The sequence below is a fragment of the Orbicella franksi genome, chromosome 13 (genome assembly GCF_964199315.1).
Source record: "Orbicella franksi chromosome 13, jaOrbFran1.1, whole genome shotgun sequence".
In the NCBI taxonomy this organism is placed as follows: Eukaryota; Metazoa; Cnidaria; class Anthozoa; order Scleractinia; family Merulinidae; genus Orbicella; species Orbicella franksi.
In genome coordinates, this window is record NC_138157.1 from 17,504,850 (window position 1) to 17,524,021 (window position 19,172).

Genomic DNA, 19,172 nt, shown 5'->3' on the forward strand with positions numbered 1-19,172 from the left:
AATATACCCGTAGATGGTGAAGATACAAGTGAAGCCATTATTGATCATAGTGGCCAGCTCCCAGATGAGCACTGTACTGGTATCGCAAAGTTCATGGGTTCGAATCCCGTTCAAACCCCATAATTTTACAACTACTACGGTTGTGTGTATAATTGTAATAATCAATCTTGTCTTCATATCATTCTCCGCAGTTATTACATGATCTTTCTATGATATTCATTTGAATACAAGTCTTGCGCTGTGTCAGTAATCATTCATGCAGGGGAATGATACGACTTGTATTTTAACTTCGGAGAAGCACGTATAAGATATTTTTCCTGCCCAGCGCTTTGAAAATGATTTCTAATGCAAACGGTGTGGTAAAAAACAAAATGATTTTATTTCTCTGTTAACCGGTTAGATTTCTAATTTCGGATTTACATGGATGCGACCCGAATGACTGTTGGGCGTTGGCTGCGCAATAACCTCACCGAATCTAATATAACTTTCCCAGCGTAACGCGAAGATTAAAATAGATTGGAAAAGATTATCATGAACACGACTGAGGATTTGTTCTCTCAGGATCATAATCTCTGGTATTAATATCATTATTGTTGTTATTATTATCATATGAATTGTGCAGTTTTCAGCAGATTGCTTTGTTTTGGAGATAAAGCGTTTTGGAATTTGAGTTTTGGAATTTTATCCTCGTATCTTCAGAATTTAAGCCTGTGGGGGTTGTACTTCTTCCACATAAATCCGGGACACTGAGTTCCAACCCGTGTACGCGTCAGCAGATCCGTAACGAGCACAGTTACCGACCCAGAATCCCACGCGCACAATGCCCTTGGCGATGTTCTCACACACTCCTTCGATATGGCGAGGGCGGTGTAAATCTTTCTTGGCACCATTTCCGTGTATCATATAGACCACACCGTCAATCGCCTCAGGACCTGAGCACTCAGCTCCGTTGAAGGTAAAATACCATCGTCTGCAGCAGGCATGGCAGTTATAGATGCGAAGATGCGAAGATTGCCATTCCAGAAGACGCGCAGGCTTGTCTGGTCTGACGCTTTGTTGAAAAGACATTCCTGCAAAAATTAAATGAACGGGAAATTTTGAACAGGAAGGGTGACCATGGGACGTTAAAATATAAGTTCAAATTTCTGAAAAAAAAAACGTTTCTTCAGCTGGGCCTGGATTTATTGCGGTATTTTTATCGTCGTCTACCTTGTTAACGAGTATAACATGGCACGGTCATGTTTAGACACGAGATATTGTGATGGAAGCGTTGTAACTCGCTATATACCGCATATTTGTTAGTTAATTTTAGCTTAAAGGCGGTTGTAATGCATCATGGTATCTGTGCTATGGAATTATTCGAAAGTCCACGGTAACTTTACATAAGTCCAAACTATGGCACAAGACCAAATTAACTTTTAAAGGCCCTTTCTTACATACCTACCAATAAATCCAATCTGCGACAAATGAGGGTCACAAGAAAATAGCTTCTGAATTAATTTTAATGCTTTTGCTAGGCTGTGAAAGCGCCTACAGAAGAGTATAGGTAAAGGTAAAGTCTGCGTATGAGCCAAGTGGCCCATCAGGCCGGAGCTTCTCACGGTTTCTGTAGCATGAAACGACTAGGAGTATTTCTACTCCCCCCTGGATGGGATGCTAGTCCATCGCAGGGTTACCCCCAGCATTAAGTTCGCCGGTACCCATTTATACACCTGGGTGGAGAGAGGCACTGTGAGAGTAAAGTGTCTTGCCCAAGAACACAACACAATGTCCCCGGCCAGGGCTCGAACCTGGACCGTTCGACCCGAAGACGAGCGCACTAACCACGAGGCCACCGCGCCTCCCCTACAGAAGAGTCTATTACTCTTTATTTCACGACCAAGATGAAGGGCCGCCTGCACCTCTTCCACGCCGTTAAATTGAATCGAGACTTTTCAGTTCAATCATCTGTCTCACTAAACATATCTCACTGAAAAGGTCACAATACATTTGGCGAAGATAAAAAGATTAAAACAAACTGAACAACAACAAAAAAAAACCCTGCATGTTACACGAGATAGCCGAAAGAATGGTAAGTGTAACATTTACCTTGATCAATCCAGTATCCTTTCCGTCGTCGAGATTTTTCCAAACACACTGTTTCCAGTTACGTGACAGCGTCCCTGGAAGTCCATGTGGGCCTGGAGGGCCTTGACTTCCTGGTTTGCCATCATAGCCTTGGTCTCCACGTTGTCCCATGGGTCCTTGCGGGCCGGGCGATCCCGCAACACCTGCTGGTCCCACGGGACCCGGGCTGCCTGGGATACCTGGGATTCCTGGTGTGCCACAACAGCAACTTTGACCGCAAGTCGGTTGAATTTCCTTAATTAATGTAGAAAGCAAAATGAGCATTTGTTAGCTCATAAAGATTGCTTTGGAGCACAGAACGGATACATCTGTTCTTCCATTTTTTCCGAATAGTCTTTGACCTCTTTGGTAGACTGCGAGCCTGAATTTTTGAACCGAAAAAGCATATTAAGAGTTTTCTTTTATTACATTCATAATTGCAGCCATTACAAGAAATTGAGCATCGGATGGGTTAATTAGACGTCTGCGGTCAAACAAGGCAAACCGAGCAGAAAGAGTGCACGGTAGGAGCGTGTAGAGTGAAGAGAGGTTCATAGCAATAATAGATATGTTCCTAATATTTGCTTTGATTTTAAAATCATTTCTATTTACAAGGCTAAAAAATAAAAATAAAAAACCGAACGTTTTCGACACTAGGTCATCTTCAGATCTCTTGCACTTTCTAAAGAAGGAAGGGAGTGTGACACGGTCTCTTAAGGGTGCGTTCCTTAGTATTTATCGTGATTCGGATTATCCCCAAGGAACACACACGGTTTTAGTCATATTTAGAGTGAGTTTGTTTGCTATCAGCCAATCGTGAACATTTTCTAAATCTTGATGTAGATGCAACTGAATATTGTCTGCATTGTCACCTGCAGATGTAAGATGGTTGTCATCAGCGTACATCCTCGGTTCACAATTTGACAGACAGTTTGGGACATCGCTAATATATAATAGAAATAGTAGTGACCCTGAAATCGTCCCCTGGGGGACGCCACATGTTAACGAACAACTTTTAGAGAGCGACCCGTTGATGGAGCACATTTGAGTACGATTCTCTAAATATGACTGAAACCATTTGTGCGCGTTTCCATATATGTCGTAGTCTCTTAATTTCGACAAGAGGATCTGGTGGTCAAATGTGTCGAAGTCCCTTTTTAGGTCGAAGAAAACAACGGCATTATATTGATTTTGCCGCGGCCAAAGTTGTACGCCCAAGTGTCCGTGGCCTCAAGGAGAGCAGTGACAGTTGAGTGTATAGCACGAAAACCCGATTGATATTTACAGATGATGTCGTGCTCTTCTAGGTAGGTGTCTAATTGATCATAGACGATGCCTTCAAAGACCTTGGCGACAACTGAGATCACTTATCATATCTTATCTCATCTCATCTCATGTCATCTCGTCTTGCCTTTTCAATCAGCCTGATAATAGGATTCTTTTATACTGACTAGCTTTTTAATGAAATCAACTCACTTTGTCTTGACTTGAACTTGCACTTGATTTGCTGTCTGCTGTGGCGCAGAAAGCGATCAGCGGTAAAACGAGTAAACATAACATGGTGGGGGAAATGTTCATATGACTTTGATATGATGGCAGTTGATCTGCAAGTAAGAATAAATAGGGAATACAGTGAAACCTGTATTAAGCGGACCCCACATTAGGCGGACATACACCCTCTATTAAATTTTACTTTAAAATAAACCTGCGTTCAGCGGATACGGAAACCAATATTAAGCCATTTTGTTGCACAAAACCCGCGAAAGCAGACACTTCAAGGGATTTTTACTTCTAAAAGCTCAGCACAGACTCCTTTAACATTGTTCAGCGATGTCGTTTTAAAGCTAAGTAAATTATTTTAGATTGATGCATTGACTCGCGGCATGAACATTGTGTTATGAGCAGTTTGACCTTACACTGTGTTACACTGTGTTACAAAAGATTTAATAATTAACTAATACTCCACAATATATTAGAACCTGTTTAGAGCGAACACCCTGTATTAAGGGCACATTAGTGAGTGTCCCAAGGGTATCCCTTTTAATATAGGTTTCACTGCAATACCACAGTATGTGGTTTTGTGCAGAAGTTTGCAAATTCTCCTTGGGTAATTACTTAATATCTTTTTATATAACACTGACAAAAAAAAAAATTTAGACGATGTTGACTATTCCTGAAAATTGTTTGTTTAAAAATAATCCTCAGTCAAGCGAAAGTTTCCGATCATTTTCCGAAAAATTCCAAAGATTTCCCGAAGATTTAGGATAGACATTTATAATTGTGTTCGACTATCACTGTTCAGTTCATTCATTAGTTTAAAAGAGACTGCTGGACAGACATTCGAAAATGTTTCGATTAACAATGTTTAATTTATTCATTACTTGACAATTGTTATTTCATCGTAAAATTGTCAGCGGTAAAAATCTGCATCACAGTTTTTATGATAAGATCAGTCACGGCTTACAGTCTGGTGATGTGCGACTTATGGAAAAGGTTTTTGCGGGTGTGTAGTTTCCAGTATTCAAGCGTGTACCGTAAAAAGAAATCCGATAAATAATGTGGGTTAGCGGTTATCAAGAAATAATTCCTTCAATTTATCATTTACTGAGCAAAGCAAATCAAAGTTACTGCATTTAAGTTCATCGGTTAAGTGCCTACCTTGCAGCTGTGGTTGTTGAAGAAAATGGTCACAAGTTGAAGAACGTTTCACCTTTATATATCCAGTTTCTAGAAAACACCGCTGTCATGTTTCTAAAATAAGTTATCTTTTGATCTGTACCGGTTTAAAGGGGTACAGGTTAAGACATGTTTGAGAGTTGAGTACGTTCCCCCCAAAAATATCACAACAAAACAACAACAACAAATTTGTAAACTATTCTACAGTTTTGAGGAAATATATCAAACACCGGAGACAAGGTTTTACCACATTCCTGAACACCGAAAAGAGAGTTGAAAATAGGACGTGCAGCACAGTGGAGTATGTTTGACGAACTTCGGACTTCGGAACGACCTTCGGCACGTTCTGCACCTTACCACGAAGATCCAATTAATACATTGTCCTTGAAGTTGGCTGAGGTTCATGATTGTTTCTTTGTGATCTATCGAAACAGCAATTCACGCTCTTAACACGTCGATATATTTGTACGTGTGCTATAAATTAACCAGCGTTAAACATCGAGGTCAACAGATCTCACATGTGATCAGCTGCGTGTAGTTTTGTTTGTATAAGGACTGCCACACGATTCATGCCTGTGAAAAGGATTTTGTTAACACCTGTAAATCCTCAGTTGAGCCTGACTGGCATTTATTACGGTTAATTTATTTAGCGCAAAGCACAGCTATTGAATGTAATACCTCCTAGTAAAACGAATAATTACAAAAGATACTGCAAAATTACAAACAAGATGACTCTGAGAAGACAATTCTAATAAATGTTAAAATCTTCGATTACATATGTGCACAGTTAATCAATCAGCTTTAATGTACTGGCAATTTTGTAATATCTTGAGGATCTTTGTAATCCCTAAACAATTTGAGGGAATTTGTATGTACTCAAAACCAGTCCGTTTAGCAACAACCTTACACAGTTTAGGGATCCAGCAAAGGTACGTGGACAAGTCACGTTTTCTGTTTGTTACCATTTGAGACAATTCGATTGCTTCTGGAATAAAGTACATCCCAAAGGGTTTCCACCGACTGCCTTGATAATTAGTCTAGCACCCGTTCTCCTGGTTAAGATTCTCGTCAGATAAATCTTGTCTAAAAGTTTCAATGTTTGAATCCACCACCACTTTCGTAATTGAAGTCTGGTGTGTCCCAAGCTCCCAATTTGTAAGGGTAATCAGGCGTTTTGCAGCCAGCGGAAGCTGGTCCTTTCGGCCTATCTCTCCTCCCAGTTCTGATTCCACTCACTGTCTTCCCCTTCGTCGCCATCATTCGCGCTACGAATCCAGTCTTGGTCTACGTGCTTCTGCGACCGTTGCACTCACAACTGGGACACCGATAAACAACGCAGATCATGTCGCACTCCGCACGTGGCTGCATCCAGGCTGGTCTCGTGAATACGTGTGGTGGCGGTGCGGCTGGGCTCAACCGAAGCACCTCTGAAACGGTTTCTGAAGGCGCGCTTGAATTCGTTCAACCTGAGCATGTAAATGATCGGGTTTAGAGCGCTGTTTACTCCCAACATCACAATAACGGCAGAGCGGATTGCATCGGGTACTCCACTAGGACCGAGTTTGACGGTGAGCAGGACATAGACCACCGCTGGGACATAGCAAAGCACAAACGCTCCAATCACCATTACTGTAAGAAAAAAAAAGGGAAATTAAAAAGATATCTATATTAACTACTAGAAATCGCACGATGGTGAACGTTCACTGATCTTAGCGGGTCTAGGGCACGCCACACCCTTCATATCATCACACTAGCAGCATAACGTACAGAAATATACAGGGTTTACTGCAATTACGAACCAGTGGGAGGAAGAGCCGATAGACTGGAGCGTAACGAAAAGTGAAAGAGAAAAAATAATGTGGTTGGCCCTTATATCTACAATCATGAGCAAAAATATTGGGCAAATTTACACTTGTGGCGCTTTCTCACGTAAAACAAACAGTCGCGGGCGAATTCAACTACACTTGCTCACCCCCTCACCGTACTCGTAAGTTTTCCTGTCCTGTCATTTATATTGGATGGCGGACAGGGACATGGCAAGGTATTTCAAAAAGGATTTTTCCAACTTCAGTCTGCATGTTGTAAAACACAGATAACAAATGGCAATACAACAGCGGTCAAGGCTCGAGCCTTGGCCGGGGACAGTGTGCTGTTTCTTGGTCAAGACACTATTCTCTCACATTGTCTCTTCTCATCCCGGTGCTTAAATCAGTTCCAGAAAATTTAATGCTAAGAGGTAACCCTGGGATGTACCAGCATACGACTGTTCGAGCACTGTTCGAGCGTTCGAGCCAAGTGGCCTGATGGGCCACTTGGCTTGAATGCCGACTTCGCCTTAACCTTACCCTTGGGTGTAATCAAGTGTCGTGAGCTCAAAATCATCTCCCACGGATCAGGCGCGTACAATTGCGACACGAAAAAAGAAAAAAAGAAAAAAAAAAAAAAAAAAAAAGGCCGAAAAAAACAAAGGTCGACAAACCTTGACAAGGGACAATACTGGCCCTAGTAATAATTTTTATCTACGCTTCCGCGGGAGAGTGTTAATATTATTCTTAATTTGCTATCACACACACGATGTCCGTTTCATAAAATAGGCATTTGTAGCTCACGCGTTTGACTATGCTATCGGTTTCTTTTAGTCCTAAACATAGAATTTCCTGGTTAAAATGCGCATTTAATGTATTTTCTGTCAGTCCTGTCAGTGACCTAATCGGATAAAATCTCAATATGCTTCGGAAACTAAATTACTATAGTAAAGGGAAACAAAATTTAAACTATCAATCTCTTGCTACCTATTGTCTTCATCCATTTCATCTCTTTCCTCCTCCTTCTTCTCATGTCAGCTATCTCAGGATTCAGGTTTTCGCCAGGCTCAACTCGGTTGCTCTGAAACCAAGAGATCTTAGCGATGTGGCCGTAGACGAATATCAGCACCGCAAAAGGAATCGCATCGAACAGAGTGATGTTGAAGACAAGATGGACTTTGTGCAACAAGCCAGGTTCACTAGTGGACTCTGAGCAACCTAAGATGCTTGTTCTAAACTGAGTGCTGTCACTGTCAACATAAAACAGGGGCAATACCACCATGGAAACCACAGGAGCACCCCAGGCTACTAACAAGGCTAGTTTTACTCGTGTTCTGGTGACAATTTCGGTGTACCTCAGAGGGTAAAGGATAGCTATGTAGCGATCGCAACTGAGTAGACAAATGTGAGCAATATCGACGTGCACGAGTGTTGCTTGTATGATTACGAAATGCTCGCACAATTTGGACACAGCCTCAAAGTCGTAGAGCCAGATCAAGCGAAAGAGAAGACACGACAGCCAGGAGAAGTCAGACATTGCTAAGCTGGCCAGAATATAACTGTCTGGTTTTTGACGGAGGCTTGTCACGCGCCAAATGGCCAAACAAACACAAATGTTACCAACCAAGTTTGCTATGACAGTGGGGCCTAGAACTGCAGTTTGCAAGGCTGTGGATACAATACTCGCAGACGACGCAGTCAAGCTCCCGCCAGAATGTCGAGACCCGTCAAACGAATCGCCCATGCTGGTTTGTTGGCTCGATGCCTCACAAGTTTGCGTCGCTTGATTACTGGCGCTGCATGTTTATGAGCGGCGATGAAATTTTCACCTCACTTCTTTATAAATAGTTCTTTTCTTAAATGGTTTAGATAAACTTCCTCGTTATTGTTCGAGCGGCTTGCAAATTTTAAAGTAATAACAAGGCCGGAAAATAATATTCAAATCTAGAAACGAAAACCGAGAATTCTCCTAGCACGAATCGACCGTTTACGAAACAATCCTCTTGTTTAAACGGAGGAATGGAAAGAGTTTCCGATGAAATCTCACGAGAAGAGTTTATCACAAACTAACAAGGTTATTTAACAATATAAGTGGAAAAAATACCCGAAAATTAAGAGAGATTCTTCAGGTCGGTCGCAGTACAGTGTTTGTTTTCGTAATAGTTGTAAAGGCGACTTTTAACGTGTGTTTAAATTTTGAAAATTAAACGCAAAACTGCAATAAACATTTCCCGAAGTAACACAGGGGAGTATATGGAAAGCCAAATAAATGATGAAATCCGTTAAGAGTTCAGTTTTCATGTTTAAAATACCGAAATTGTCGCCCAATTTTAACAGGAAATAACATACTTTGTTCATTATCTCAGCCATGCAAAACAGTTTAATCTTTATAATCTGCCTTGAACTTTTTTCTTTTCTTTAAAACACGTGACTATAGACAAATGCTATTAACATCACTTATTTTGTTAATCGACATTTAAATCCAGTGATACAAAGGGAGGGAAGTGTGGAAAAGCACATGCCAAGTCCAGAATTTTTTTTAATGAAATTTCAGTTTAAATGGTCAAATTTCAGTACCAAAAATAACAAGAAATTAAAGAGCATACTGTATTTGGAGAGCCTTCATTGGCGAAAGGTGTCCAAGTTTCAATTAGTATTATTATTATTGTTGTCGTTATCAATATCATATGAAAGCGAGAGCAATTAAGGATTTTACGGTACGAGTGATATTTCGAAAATTCTTAGCCCAGTTTAGGCAAGTGTAATTTGAAAGAATTTCTTAAATAAAAATTAAAAATAAAAATCGTAACCACATTCAATAAAAAATTATTCTCTTTAAGTTGGAAAATTTTAAAAAAAAATTGTTCGAAAGGGGTAAAAGATATAGCTGAAATCGTGCACAAAAGCCGTTGCTCAAGGATAAAATTTGTTATTGTATTTGGAGAAATGTTTCACTACACTGGTATCCTAGTGAACGAGCGAGCCGTGAATATTATGTGACTTTGCGCGTCAGCGTTAGAACAAAAAACATCCAATGAAACGACTTACTTCGACCTTTCTGTGTGCTACTTGTGTTTCCGTGCCGTTTCAAAGCGATTCTAATGAGTTATAGTTTCACTTTTACATCTCTCCACATATAGAAAGGGAAACAGTGAGCATATATTGAACAATTATGACGTTATGTCTTTTGCGTTACTTTTACATTTCAACCCTTCTCTTTGCTTATCAAAAAACATGAACGATTTTTTCTTTAAAAGTGCACCCACTCAAGCAGGTGCAAGTAATAAAACATTAAGAAATTTCCTTCAAGCTAAGCTCGACAGCAAACTTAATGTTCCATTTTGTCCTAAACGAGCACGGTGATCTCCACTTTATAATGCATTAATTTAAGTCACATGTGGTTGACTACGGATATACTGCGACTTAAAGAAACGTTTGAAATTCTGGTCTGATATACTTATATCCGGATGCTTTGAAAAACGCATCTTTAGAAGATGCTGGTTGAATATTATTCTGCTCATCAAAATTCGTTTTTAAAATAGAAGTACTTAAAGCTAAAGTTAAGGTTGTTTTAGTGGCTACTGTTCTCATGGTAACCTTCGTGTCACGAAAATGATAACAGCGTTGTCACCAACGATTGGACAGTCTTGATACCATGATTGTAGCATCAACTGATAAAGAGTGGTGATATTGGTTCATCAAAATCTAAGTCTTGGAAAGTGCTGGAAACTGTTTTGAGCCACCTTAAATTGACACTAAAGTTACAACTCACGTGTTGCGCGAAGACGAAGTAATAAATCACGAGAAATACGATAAGAGGAAACGGTGACACAAACGAAAAAGGTGTCTCCGTCACACATGTGCCAAGTCCTCCGTTTTTTCCCTTTGTTTTATTATTACTGTTATTTTTGAAAAAAACCTACGTTTCTTTGTAACCTTCACACCTTTCCACCTGCTTTAATTAAGGATCAAATAAACAAAATTTAAGTACTTAGTTTAAATAAGTGAATAAAGTTTTCATTCATTTGGAATATTTTAATTCCCAAACCTTTTTTAAGTGACAATTGACACGGAGTTATCGAAGACTATTTTAGCTAAGAAATGCTATACATTTTATAAAAAGTTCCTCATAAAACTTCTTTTCGTCAAATTTAAAGGTAAAGCCTACAGGACGCATTACAATGGCCCTTAATTTTCCGCCGTTTTCTGTTGCTGTGTCAAACCTATTTCGTTAAATGTACACACAAGCTTTGACACTAGTTCTGAATTAGTTCAGTCCAAGTTTTGAGGCATAAACTTTTTAGGAAGCTGTAGTTTGGTATTTGCGTTCTTAGATCAGGCTGATTTCTTGTTCAAAACATTAGGTTATGATTGCATTGAAATAATTACAAAGGATTTCCTTTTAGTGACGACTTTAAATATACGGCAAGGACAAAAACGAGGAAAACGAACCCGAGTCGCTGAAAAAAAAACAAAAAAAAAAACGTATAAATCGAACGTATATACCCGGAACTGTACGTTTATCAATCGCCACTAATAAACATACAGTTCCGCCTGCACAGTCTGGTAAGAAATCGACCGAGGAAACGAAGTCTTAAACAACATGGATGGTTCTAATAGCGCTTCTAAAAGTTTTGACCCTAGTTTCACAGCGTCTCAGCCAAGTACCGTCTCTATTGCTTTACAAACCGCTGTTCTGAGCCCCACGTTAATAGCAAACTTGCTCGGTAACATTTCTGTTTGCCTGGTTATTTATGGCACGCGTTCCCTCAGACAAAGACCAAGCAGTTCTATTTTGGCCAGCTTAGCAATGTCTGACTTCTCCTTGCTGTCGTTTCTCCTCTTCCGTTTGATTTGGCTGTACGATTTTGAAGCAGCAAACAAAGCCTGTAAACATTTTATAGTGCTGTTTGGAGTACTCTTGTACGTCAGCATTGGTCATATTTGTCTTCTTAGTTGCGATCGCTACATTGCTATCATATATCCTCTGAGGTACACTGAAATTGTTACCAGAACACGCGTGACGCTAGCCCTGTTGGTTGCCTGGGTTGCTCCTGTGATTTCCATGGTGGTCTTTCCCCTGTTTTACGTTGACAGTGACGGCACTCAGTTTAGAACAAGCATCATAGGTTGCTCTGAGTTCACAAGCGAACATCTCTTGATGCATAAAGTTCATGTTGTCTTCAACAGCACCCTGTTCGTGGTGATTCCATTTGTGGTGACGATTTTCGTCTATGGCCATATCGCCAAAATCTCATGGTCTCAGAGCAGCCGAGTTGAGCCTGGCGAAAACCTGAATCCCGAAACGGCTGACTTAAGGAAAAGGAAGCGAAAAGAGATGAAATGGATGAAGACAACAGGTAACTAGAGCCTTATTAATCCCACTAATACACATCAAATTAATTTTGCTAGTATTCTAAGTTCATTTTATCAACTTTACTTTAGTCCAGATAGCCATTCATTACTTTTCATCTGAATCACGTGTAATGTATTTATGGTGATAACACATCACGTTCTTCTAGAATTAATCAAGAGCCCTATGTGTCATCTCCCGTCACATGCAGGCAATTAGAGACCCCGTCAGTACACTAATCACGTGATACAAACACAATGCACGATTTTAATAACCGAAAAAAGCGGTTGTTACGTGAGCTACAAATTTGGGTTTGACGGCGAGAACAAGGAAGCATCTTTTTTTCAGATTATCATGAAATATGGCTTGCTTCTGAGGGATTATTGATATGGCAATGAGATGTTGCCTGCTATAAAATGTCCAGAGTTTACATCTATAAAAGAAACTTCGAAAAAAAAGGCAGAAATCCAAACATTAGCCGGTAAGATTACATGACTTATTTTAGCTAACTTTGACAGTGAATAGCGTGGAAAAATCCTGAAAGAGTCTCTGATTCAAAAGGAACAAACCCTCAAGTATCACCCATATACATGCAGCGCCATGTTCAGTGTTTTTTTTTTTTTTTTTACTGTTTTGAATGATTAGCATGGTATTCCTTGATAATCATTTGAAATTGAATTAAGAGTTTGGGCCGAAAAAAAACATCGATAAGAATGATCAATCACCAGACAGGTGTGACTTTAAAATATAGCTTCTCAGAATGAAACACAATGATATAGACCTCAAATAATTTTGGTCGAGAGTAAGGATTTGCTTTCTTACAGACTTCCTCCTGGCCTAAGTTACATTTTTTAACCTGGCTTTCGTTTTTGTGTTTGCTTTTTTCAGTTATCGTGATCGGTGCGTTCACCTTGTGCTATCTTCCAGGATTCATCTGTATATTGCTCACGGTAAAACTTGGGCCCAATCGAGTCCCTGACGCACTCCGCCATTCCGCCATCGTGTTGACGGCAATAAACAGCGCCCTCAACCCAATTGTTTACATGTTCAGATCCAAAGAGTTCAGAATCGCCTTCAAGAAATTATTCAGAGGTACTTCGATTGTTCGCCAGCCGATTGAAGGCAAAAAGAAAGCCTGGTCACGTCTTGAAGTTTCCACGTGCAACCAACATGGTCGTCAGCCTTCATTTCCAAATGTTCCAACTGGAGATGTGAGAGACTTAAGTTTTCATTTACCGGGAAGCTCCGAGATTGCTGTAGAAGTGACTGAAGCAAACCTGCCATGACTAGATGTGCGACCAGCCGTGATTAGCTATGTCTGCCTGGGTGGTGTTAGAACCAGAGGAAATGTTGACCGTGTTCTTCAATATTCAGTTTCCACTCGAAACTCGAGGTCTACATGCATTAAACTTTTTATTGTCTGGACAATGATATTCAGTATACGTTGCACCCCCTATTGGAATACCCTAGCCAGCATAGCTAGTTAAGTTTAAATATTAACTGAGGGACAGAATCAAAGATGGTTGTCAATTAATTAAGAGCACATGTCCACGAAAATCAAACATGGAGCGGCAAACTTGAAAATTTCAAAATCGCTCAAACTTTGGCTATGAGTAGTCCGTATTGAACTATTCGTCGCTATGTGGTTCATTGCCATTTTGAAGAAAACCGCATGCCTGAAGTATGAAGCCAGAAGATATCCATTTGCAATTAGCTTATTCTACAACTTATCCAGGTTTCAATTTCCAGGTTGTAATTTATATGACATTTGAAAAACAAATCTGACATTGTGCGAAAGCTAGGGGTGGCGAATGGTAAATGCTAGACTTTGCGAGACGGCGAGACAAGCGTTTTTCGTTGCGAGCCCGAGATGTTTTGACATTTAAGATTGCGAGACCGAGACTTCAAAGTGTTTTCAGTGCGGGCGCGAGACGTTCAGATTCTTAAACTTTGAGCCCCAGATTTAGTTGAGAGCAAGAATGAGCTTGTACAGCCTTACGCCAGCTTCTTGGAACTGACTGAAACTGGAAATTCGATTATAACACACTACGTTATGATATCCTAGAGAAAAGTGACTGTTTTTCTGGCGCCAAAACGGACGTTGCGGTAGGTTTTGTACCTTTTTGTGGAAGTAAGGTAATTAGGAGAAGTTAGAATTAACTTTTTCTCGGAAAATTTGTAAGCTGCTCCATTGAAACTCCATATCAAGTGAAGAGAAGACGTCATTTATAAAAACAGATAAATGAACGATTTGGGACTTCGAGACCCTTAGCCTTGCGAAAAATCGAGACTCCGAGACAGCTTCCTAGAAAAATCGAGACTGCGAGACGTACATAACCGCTAAAAAACGAGACTGCGAGATCCGTGAAATTCGACTAAAATTTTATGAGGCCCAGAGCTTTTGAAGGACCTTTCGCCACTCCTGAAAGAAACCCCCTGTTTCTTTATGGAAATCACTACCTAACTTGAAAAAGAAATTACCCACTACCTTTATCACAAATTAAACGAAATTTAGAGATCAGACCTCTTTAGAGATGGGCTTTTAACTGATATGATTTTTGTTGTGGGGAAATCAGGCTGTGGTCTATGAGAGAGCGCTTAAACTTGCGAGATCGAACAAGAGATTGCGTGACCGACCGTGACAGACAGATCTATTATTTCCGCCCAAACTCAGTGAAAAAGCTCTTTGAAAATATAGTGGTTATTCTTGTTGATGTTGAGTCTTGCTATTTACATGTACTAATGTTTTTAAAATTACAGCGTTTATTGGCATGCTTGTTTTATCAAAACTTCCATAACTTCTGAAATATGTTTACGTGCTTAGCAGGCTGTACTTGCAATTATCGTTTCTGACTTGCAAAATCCAAGTTGTAGGTATGGATGGGAGATTCACTCGATCCTTCCATCGATCCTTCTTTCGCTCCTTCCGCCGCTTTCTCATAGACATTCCGCCATCGAATCCGCACGAACGTGTCTATGTATAGAAGTTTATTACATAATGGTGCATTTTGAGAAGGTGTTCGCTTAATACAGGTTTGAATGTACTCGAGTTACACTTCTATCGACGATCAATTTACACGACAAGTTTATCTCTATTCACTTTAAAATGGCAAGGAGAGTCACTGTAAGTAAATTCAAACGAGTGTTTGACCTGTGAGAGTTGTTTGGTGTTGTTTCTGGCTGGGCTCTGTAATGACGCGTAATGTGTTTATTTCGGCATACAATTTTAACTAAAATACAGTCAGTTTCAGTGGAGTTTACCTCTTCGTTGGTGTATTTAAGAGAATTTCTGTGGAATGCACTTGACGAGTTTTCGTGCTTTCTGCTATTCAATTTACGGTATAAATGTCTGATTTCAAGCGATTCGCAACGACTGGCAGAAATTGTTTTTGCAGTACGACTTTTAACTTTTCACAAAATTTCAGAGCGGGAAAACAATTTTGTAGAACATAAGCGGTGAGCTAAACGCAATAAATATTAATTTCTAAGAAAAGTATCTGTTATTCAATACATGCTTTTGTGTCTAACCATTGCGAAGATTTTTGTGAGATTATGCAATATTATTGTACAATCTCATACAGTTATCGGCTCAGTTGAAGGTTTGAGGATTTTATGAAATCTGAAAATCTCTCCCTGATGAGAGTTAATAATTAATGAAGATAGTGAAAACAAAGCGGCAGACAAGATGATATTTGAGATAAACTGCCTTTGCTTCTAGTCAAATCCCTTCTAAACGGCTCAAACAGACCCAGGAACACAGGTAAATAAAGGTCCGGTAATATGGGCAACATTTTTCTTCAACTTGTCTCGCAACATTGTTGCATTGCAAGTTGAAACCCTCTGTTGCGCGTATTACCACGTTTGTGACCAACTTGTCTCGCAACATAATACGGAATTCTACTCGTATGATTGGTCAATCGTGTGTAAATAAAAATGGTTCCTTCTTTCATAATTAAGCGTTTCGACGAACTTGCACTTCTAGTTCTGGGCGTCATTTTCTTCTTAATTTTCCGCGCCAGCCAAGTTCTCTTAGAGTAAAGCTCAGTGTCGTTTCAGATAGCTAGGCGAAAAGTTGTATGTTTGCGACAGTGCTTCCAAGCCTTTTGCCCCTTTTGCCGCTTGGTTTGGAGGGGAAAACGAGGTGTCCCAAAGACTGTTAGCCCTCGAGGTCTTTGTACAGGGCAAATTTATGACTTTGCGAGAGTTACTGGCCTACTTCGAATTGACGCTCGTCTTCACCGTCCGCCATGATTGTTTTGTTTGCCGCGTTGCCGCGCTTTCCGACAGCCAATCACAAGCGTTCAATTCAAATTTGTTGCGAGACAAGTTGTAGCTTCAGTGGTAATACGAGCAGCAAAACTGAACTTTGTCCGGTTGCGGAAAACAGAACTCGAGTCTACTTTGCGCAACATGTTGCCTCAACTTCCAACACCGTGTTTTGCTGCGAGACAAGTTGGTCACAAACTTGCAATACAACAATGGTGCGAAACAAGTTGAAGAAAAATGTTGCCCGTATTACTGGACCTTAAGAGTGCTTTTATTTTGTTAATGATTATGTTATTGCTGATAAAGTGCACGGGTTCCCTGTGCTTTGGGCGTGCGAGAGGATTTTCATAAAGGCAAATTGAACGGGAGCTTTAAAGCTGCCCACGGACCAAAAATTAAGCTTGTTCTTTTGTTTTTTTAAGCGGTGATGCATTGGTGATCTCAAACCCTTTGGTGTGCGATTTTGTGTTTTTCACGCTACGGTGTTCGGTAAAATAAAGTTATCTGCGGTGCAGTGGTTTCTTGTTTGACCTTTCTCAGACCTAAATTCAGCATCCAAACTTCGTTAATCTGTGCTAATCTATGACAAGCACGCTGTCTAGTTAAACTTCGATATGCTTCAGCTGCCAGTCCGAAGCTGTTTTCATTAATACATAACTTGACAAGTAACTTTACCTCTGCCACGATGCAATTGGAGCTGGACCGAATTTATGATTGCTGCGTAGCATTTTCGATTTACCCTGCAATCAACCATGATTTAGGTCGGTAACCAAGGTTGAGATGACAGATATACCAAGTCCACTTGCGGTTGCATGGTATCTTGAACCCCGTGGTGTCCAGATTGCTTCAATCTCAATTGGTCGCGTTTTCGACAAAGTTTATTTTCATGGTCTACTACTCAAACCCGGTTTAATTATCTGCTCTCGTCGTTCGACTTCTCTCGGGGTTGCTATATTGAAGCAAGTGAAACGAGGAACACACGCGGTTGTCTTGCCGTTCGATGCAAACGTCCAAATCAGCGATTATTTCACCCTATGCTGTGATGTCTCGTCAAATCGATCCTGGCCCAGTGGAAAGACAGACGCTACTCAGAACTACTACCCAGAACATTACTCATGGCAAACGCTCAAGTATGATTGTTCACATCAATACCAGAAGTATACTAAAGCACATGGATGAATTAAGGTTGACTTTTGGTGATGTTTATCCTTGAATTATCGCAATAACGGAGAGCTGGCTGGACGATTCTGTCGCGGACTCTGAAATCTCAATTCTTAACTACTCGTTAGAACGTCTAGACTGAAGCACAAATCAACGAGGAGGAGGAGTAGCGTTTTATTTACTGGATGGTTTGAAATATAGTCGTCGAAGAGACTTAGAGGCAGAGTCGGAAGCAATTTGGATTCAAGCTAAATTATGCAACACCAATTTCTTAATTGGATGCATCTACAGAGCCCCAAACGAATCTCTGGAGGTTTTCAACTACATGGATGATGCGTTGAGATATGCTACACGAAATAACCTCGAAGTCATTATCCTAGGTGATTTAAATTGCGATTGCCTTAACACCTCTCTTCAACAAACAACAAGATTACAGGAATTTCTTATGGCCAACGAACTAGAACAGTTGATAAAAGAGCCTTACCGTGTAACACGCAGCACAAAAAGTCTTATTGATGTACTCATCACCTCCACGCCCAATTTGTTTAAAGCTTCCGGCGCTCTGAGCACAGCCTTCAGTGACCATTATCCCATTTATGGAATAATGAAATGCCCCGCGGCCCGTCCAACAAAACATCGAATTATTAAAACGCGATCATGGAAGGAAAGCAGTATGAAAGATTTTCTCTCTGAATTGGAAAAAACCCTCTGGAGTTTTCTCGATTGTTTTGACGACATCGACGACACGTATTCTGCCTGGGAATCCTTATTCAAGTCTCTTATTGATTGTCACTTCCCTACAAAACTAAAGCGAGTACGAAAACAGACACACCCGTAGCTTGATAGTTCTGTTCTTCGACTTATGAGGCAAAGAGATCAGCTACACAAAAAGGCAATTAAACATGGACTGTCCACAGATTGGAATGAGTTCAAACGCCTCCGTAACATGGTAACGAGCATTAACAGGAAAAGAAGAAAGAATTTCTTTGCTTACAAACTTGAAGAGAACCGTGGAAATCCAAAAGCGTATTGGAGAACATTGAGGCAAATTCTACCATCTAAAAGCAAAATATCTGGAACCGAAAAGTTGGTTGTTGACGAAATAGAACTGAATGATGGGCTCGACATAGCCAGCTCCTTCAACGAATATTTTACAAACGTAGCCTCTACGCTGCTTGAGAACAGACCATCACCTGGCATACAACAACCAGTACCCCAGTCCCAGACTCCATCTAAGATTTTCAGCCTACCTATTATCAACGAGTGGGACATGTTTAAAGCATTGAGTACTACGAATCACACAAAGGCAACTGGTACAGACAACATTCCAGCCAAAGCTTTGAAGATTGCCGCTCCGCATATCAGTATAGTTCTAGCCAAGATCTTCAACCTATTATACAGCACTGGTCACTTCCCCTCCTCTTTTAAAGTGGCTAAAGTAACACCTATTTTCATGGGTGGCTGTAAAACAGAACGCGACAATTACAGATCTATATCAGTGCTTCCGTGCATCTCGAAGATCTTTGAAGCGTTTACGAACAATGCTCTAACAAACTTTGCACTCGAAGCTGGAATGATAAAACAACATCAGTTTGCCTTTATGAAACACTCGTCAACAACAATCGCCCTTATTAAAGCGGTAGATTCATGGAAAATGGCAATTGACAATACCAAGAAAGTTGTATGTGCTTTTCTCGACCTGAGGAAAGCATTTGACACCATTGATCACAACATCCTACTACAGAAACTTTCAAAACATCTACATGGGAAGGAGTATGAGTGGTTCAGAAGCTACCTATCGGAGA

At 40.3% G+C, this 19,172-nt stretch overlaps 2 protein-coding genes and 1 pseudogene across 3 annotated transcripts; 1 reads left to right on the forward strand and 2 right to left on the reverse strand.

Moving 5' to 3' along the window:
• Nucleotides 1-357: 357 nt before the first annotated feature.
• Nucleotides 358-4,774, reverse strand: LOC145466512 (collagen triple helix repeat-containing protein 1-like; annotated as a pseudogene). The gene is made up of 4 exons (XR_014041910.1): nucleotides 4,765-4,774; nucleotides 3,583-3,710; nucleotides 2,089-2,361; nucleotides 358-1,070 (listed from the first exon to the last, which is right to left on the reverse strand). The product of XR_014041910.1 is annotated as a collagen triple helix repeat-containing protein 1-like (transcript).
• A 2,768-nt stretch (nucleotides 4,775-7,542) lies between these two features.
• Nucleotides 7,543-8,403, reverse strand: LOC145466497 (5-hydroxytryptamine receptor 2A-like). The gene has a single exon (XM_081450228.1). The coding sequence runs from the start codon at nucleotides 8,329-8,331 to the stop codon at nucleotides 7,552-7,554; it is 780 nt and encodes a 259-aa protein (XP_081306354.1). The 5' UTR covers nucleotides 8,332-8,403; the 3' UTR covers nucleotides 7,543-7,551.
• A 2,787-nt stretch (nucleotides 8,404-11,190) lies between these two features.
• On the forward strand, nucleotides 11,191-11,955 carry LOC145466502 (cannabinoid receptor type 1A-like). Its single transcript, XM_081450232.1, has one exon. It carries the CDS (start codon nucleotides 11,191-11,193, stop codon nucleotides 11,953-11,955), a length of 765 nt encoding a protein of 254 aa, XP_081306358.1.
• The last annotated feature ends 7,217 nt before the right edge of the window (nucleotides 11,956-19,172 follow it).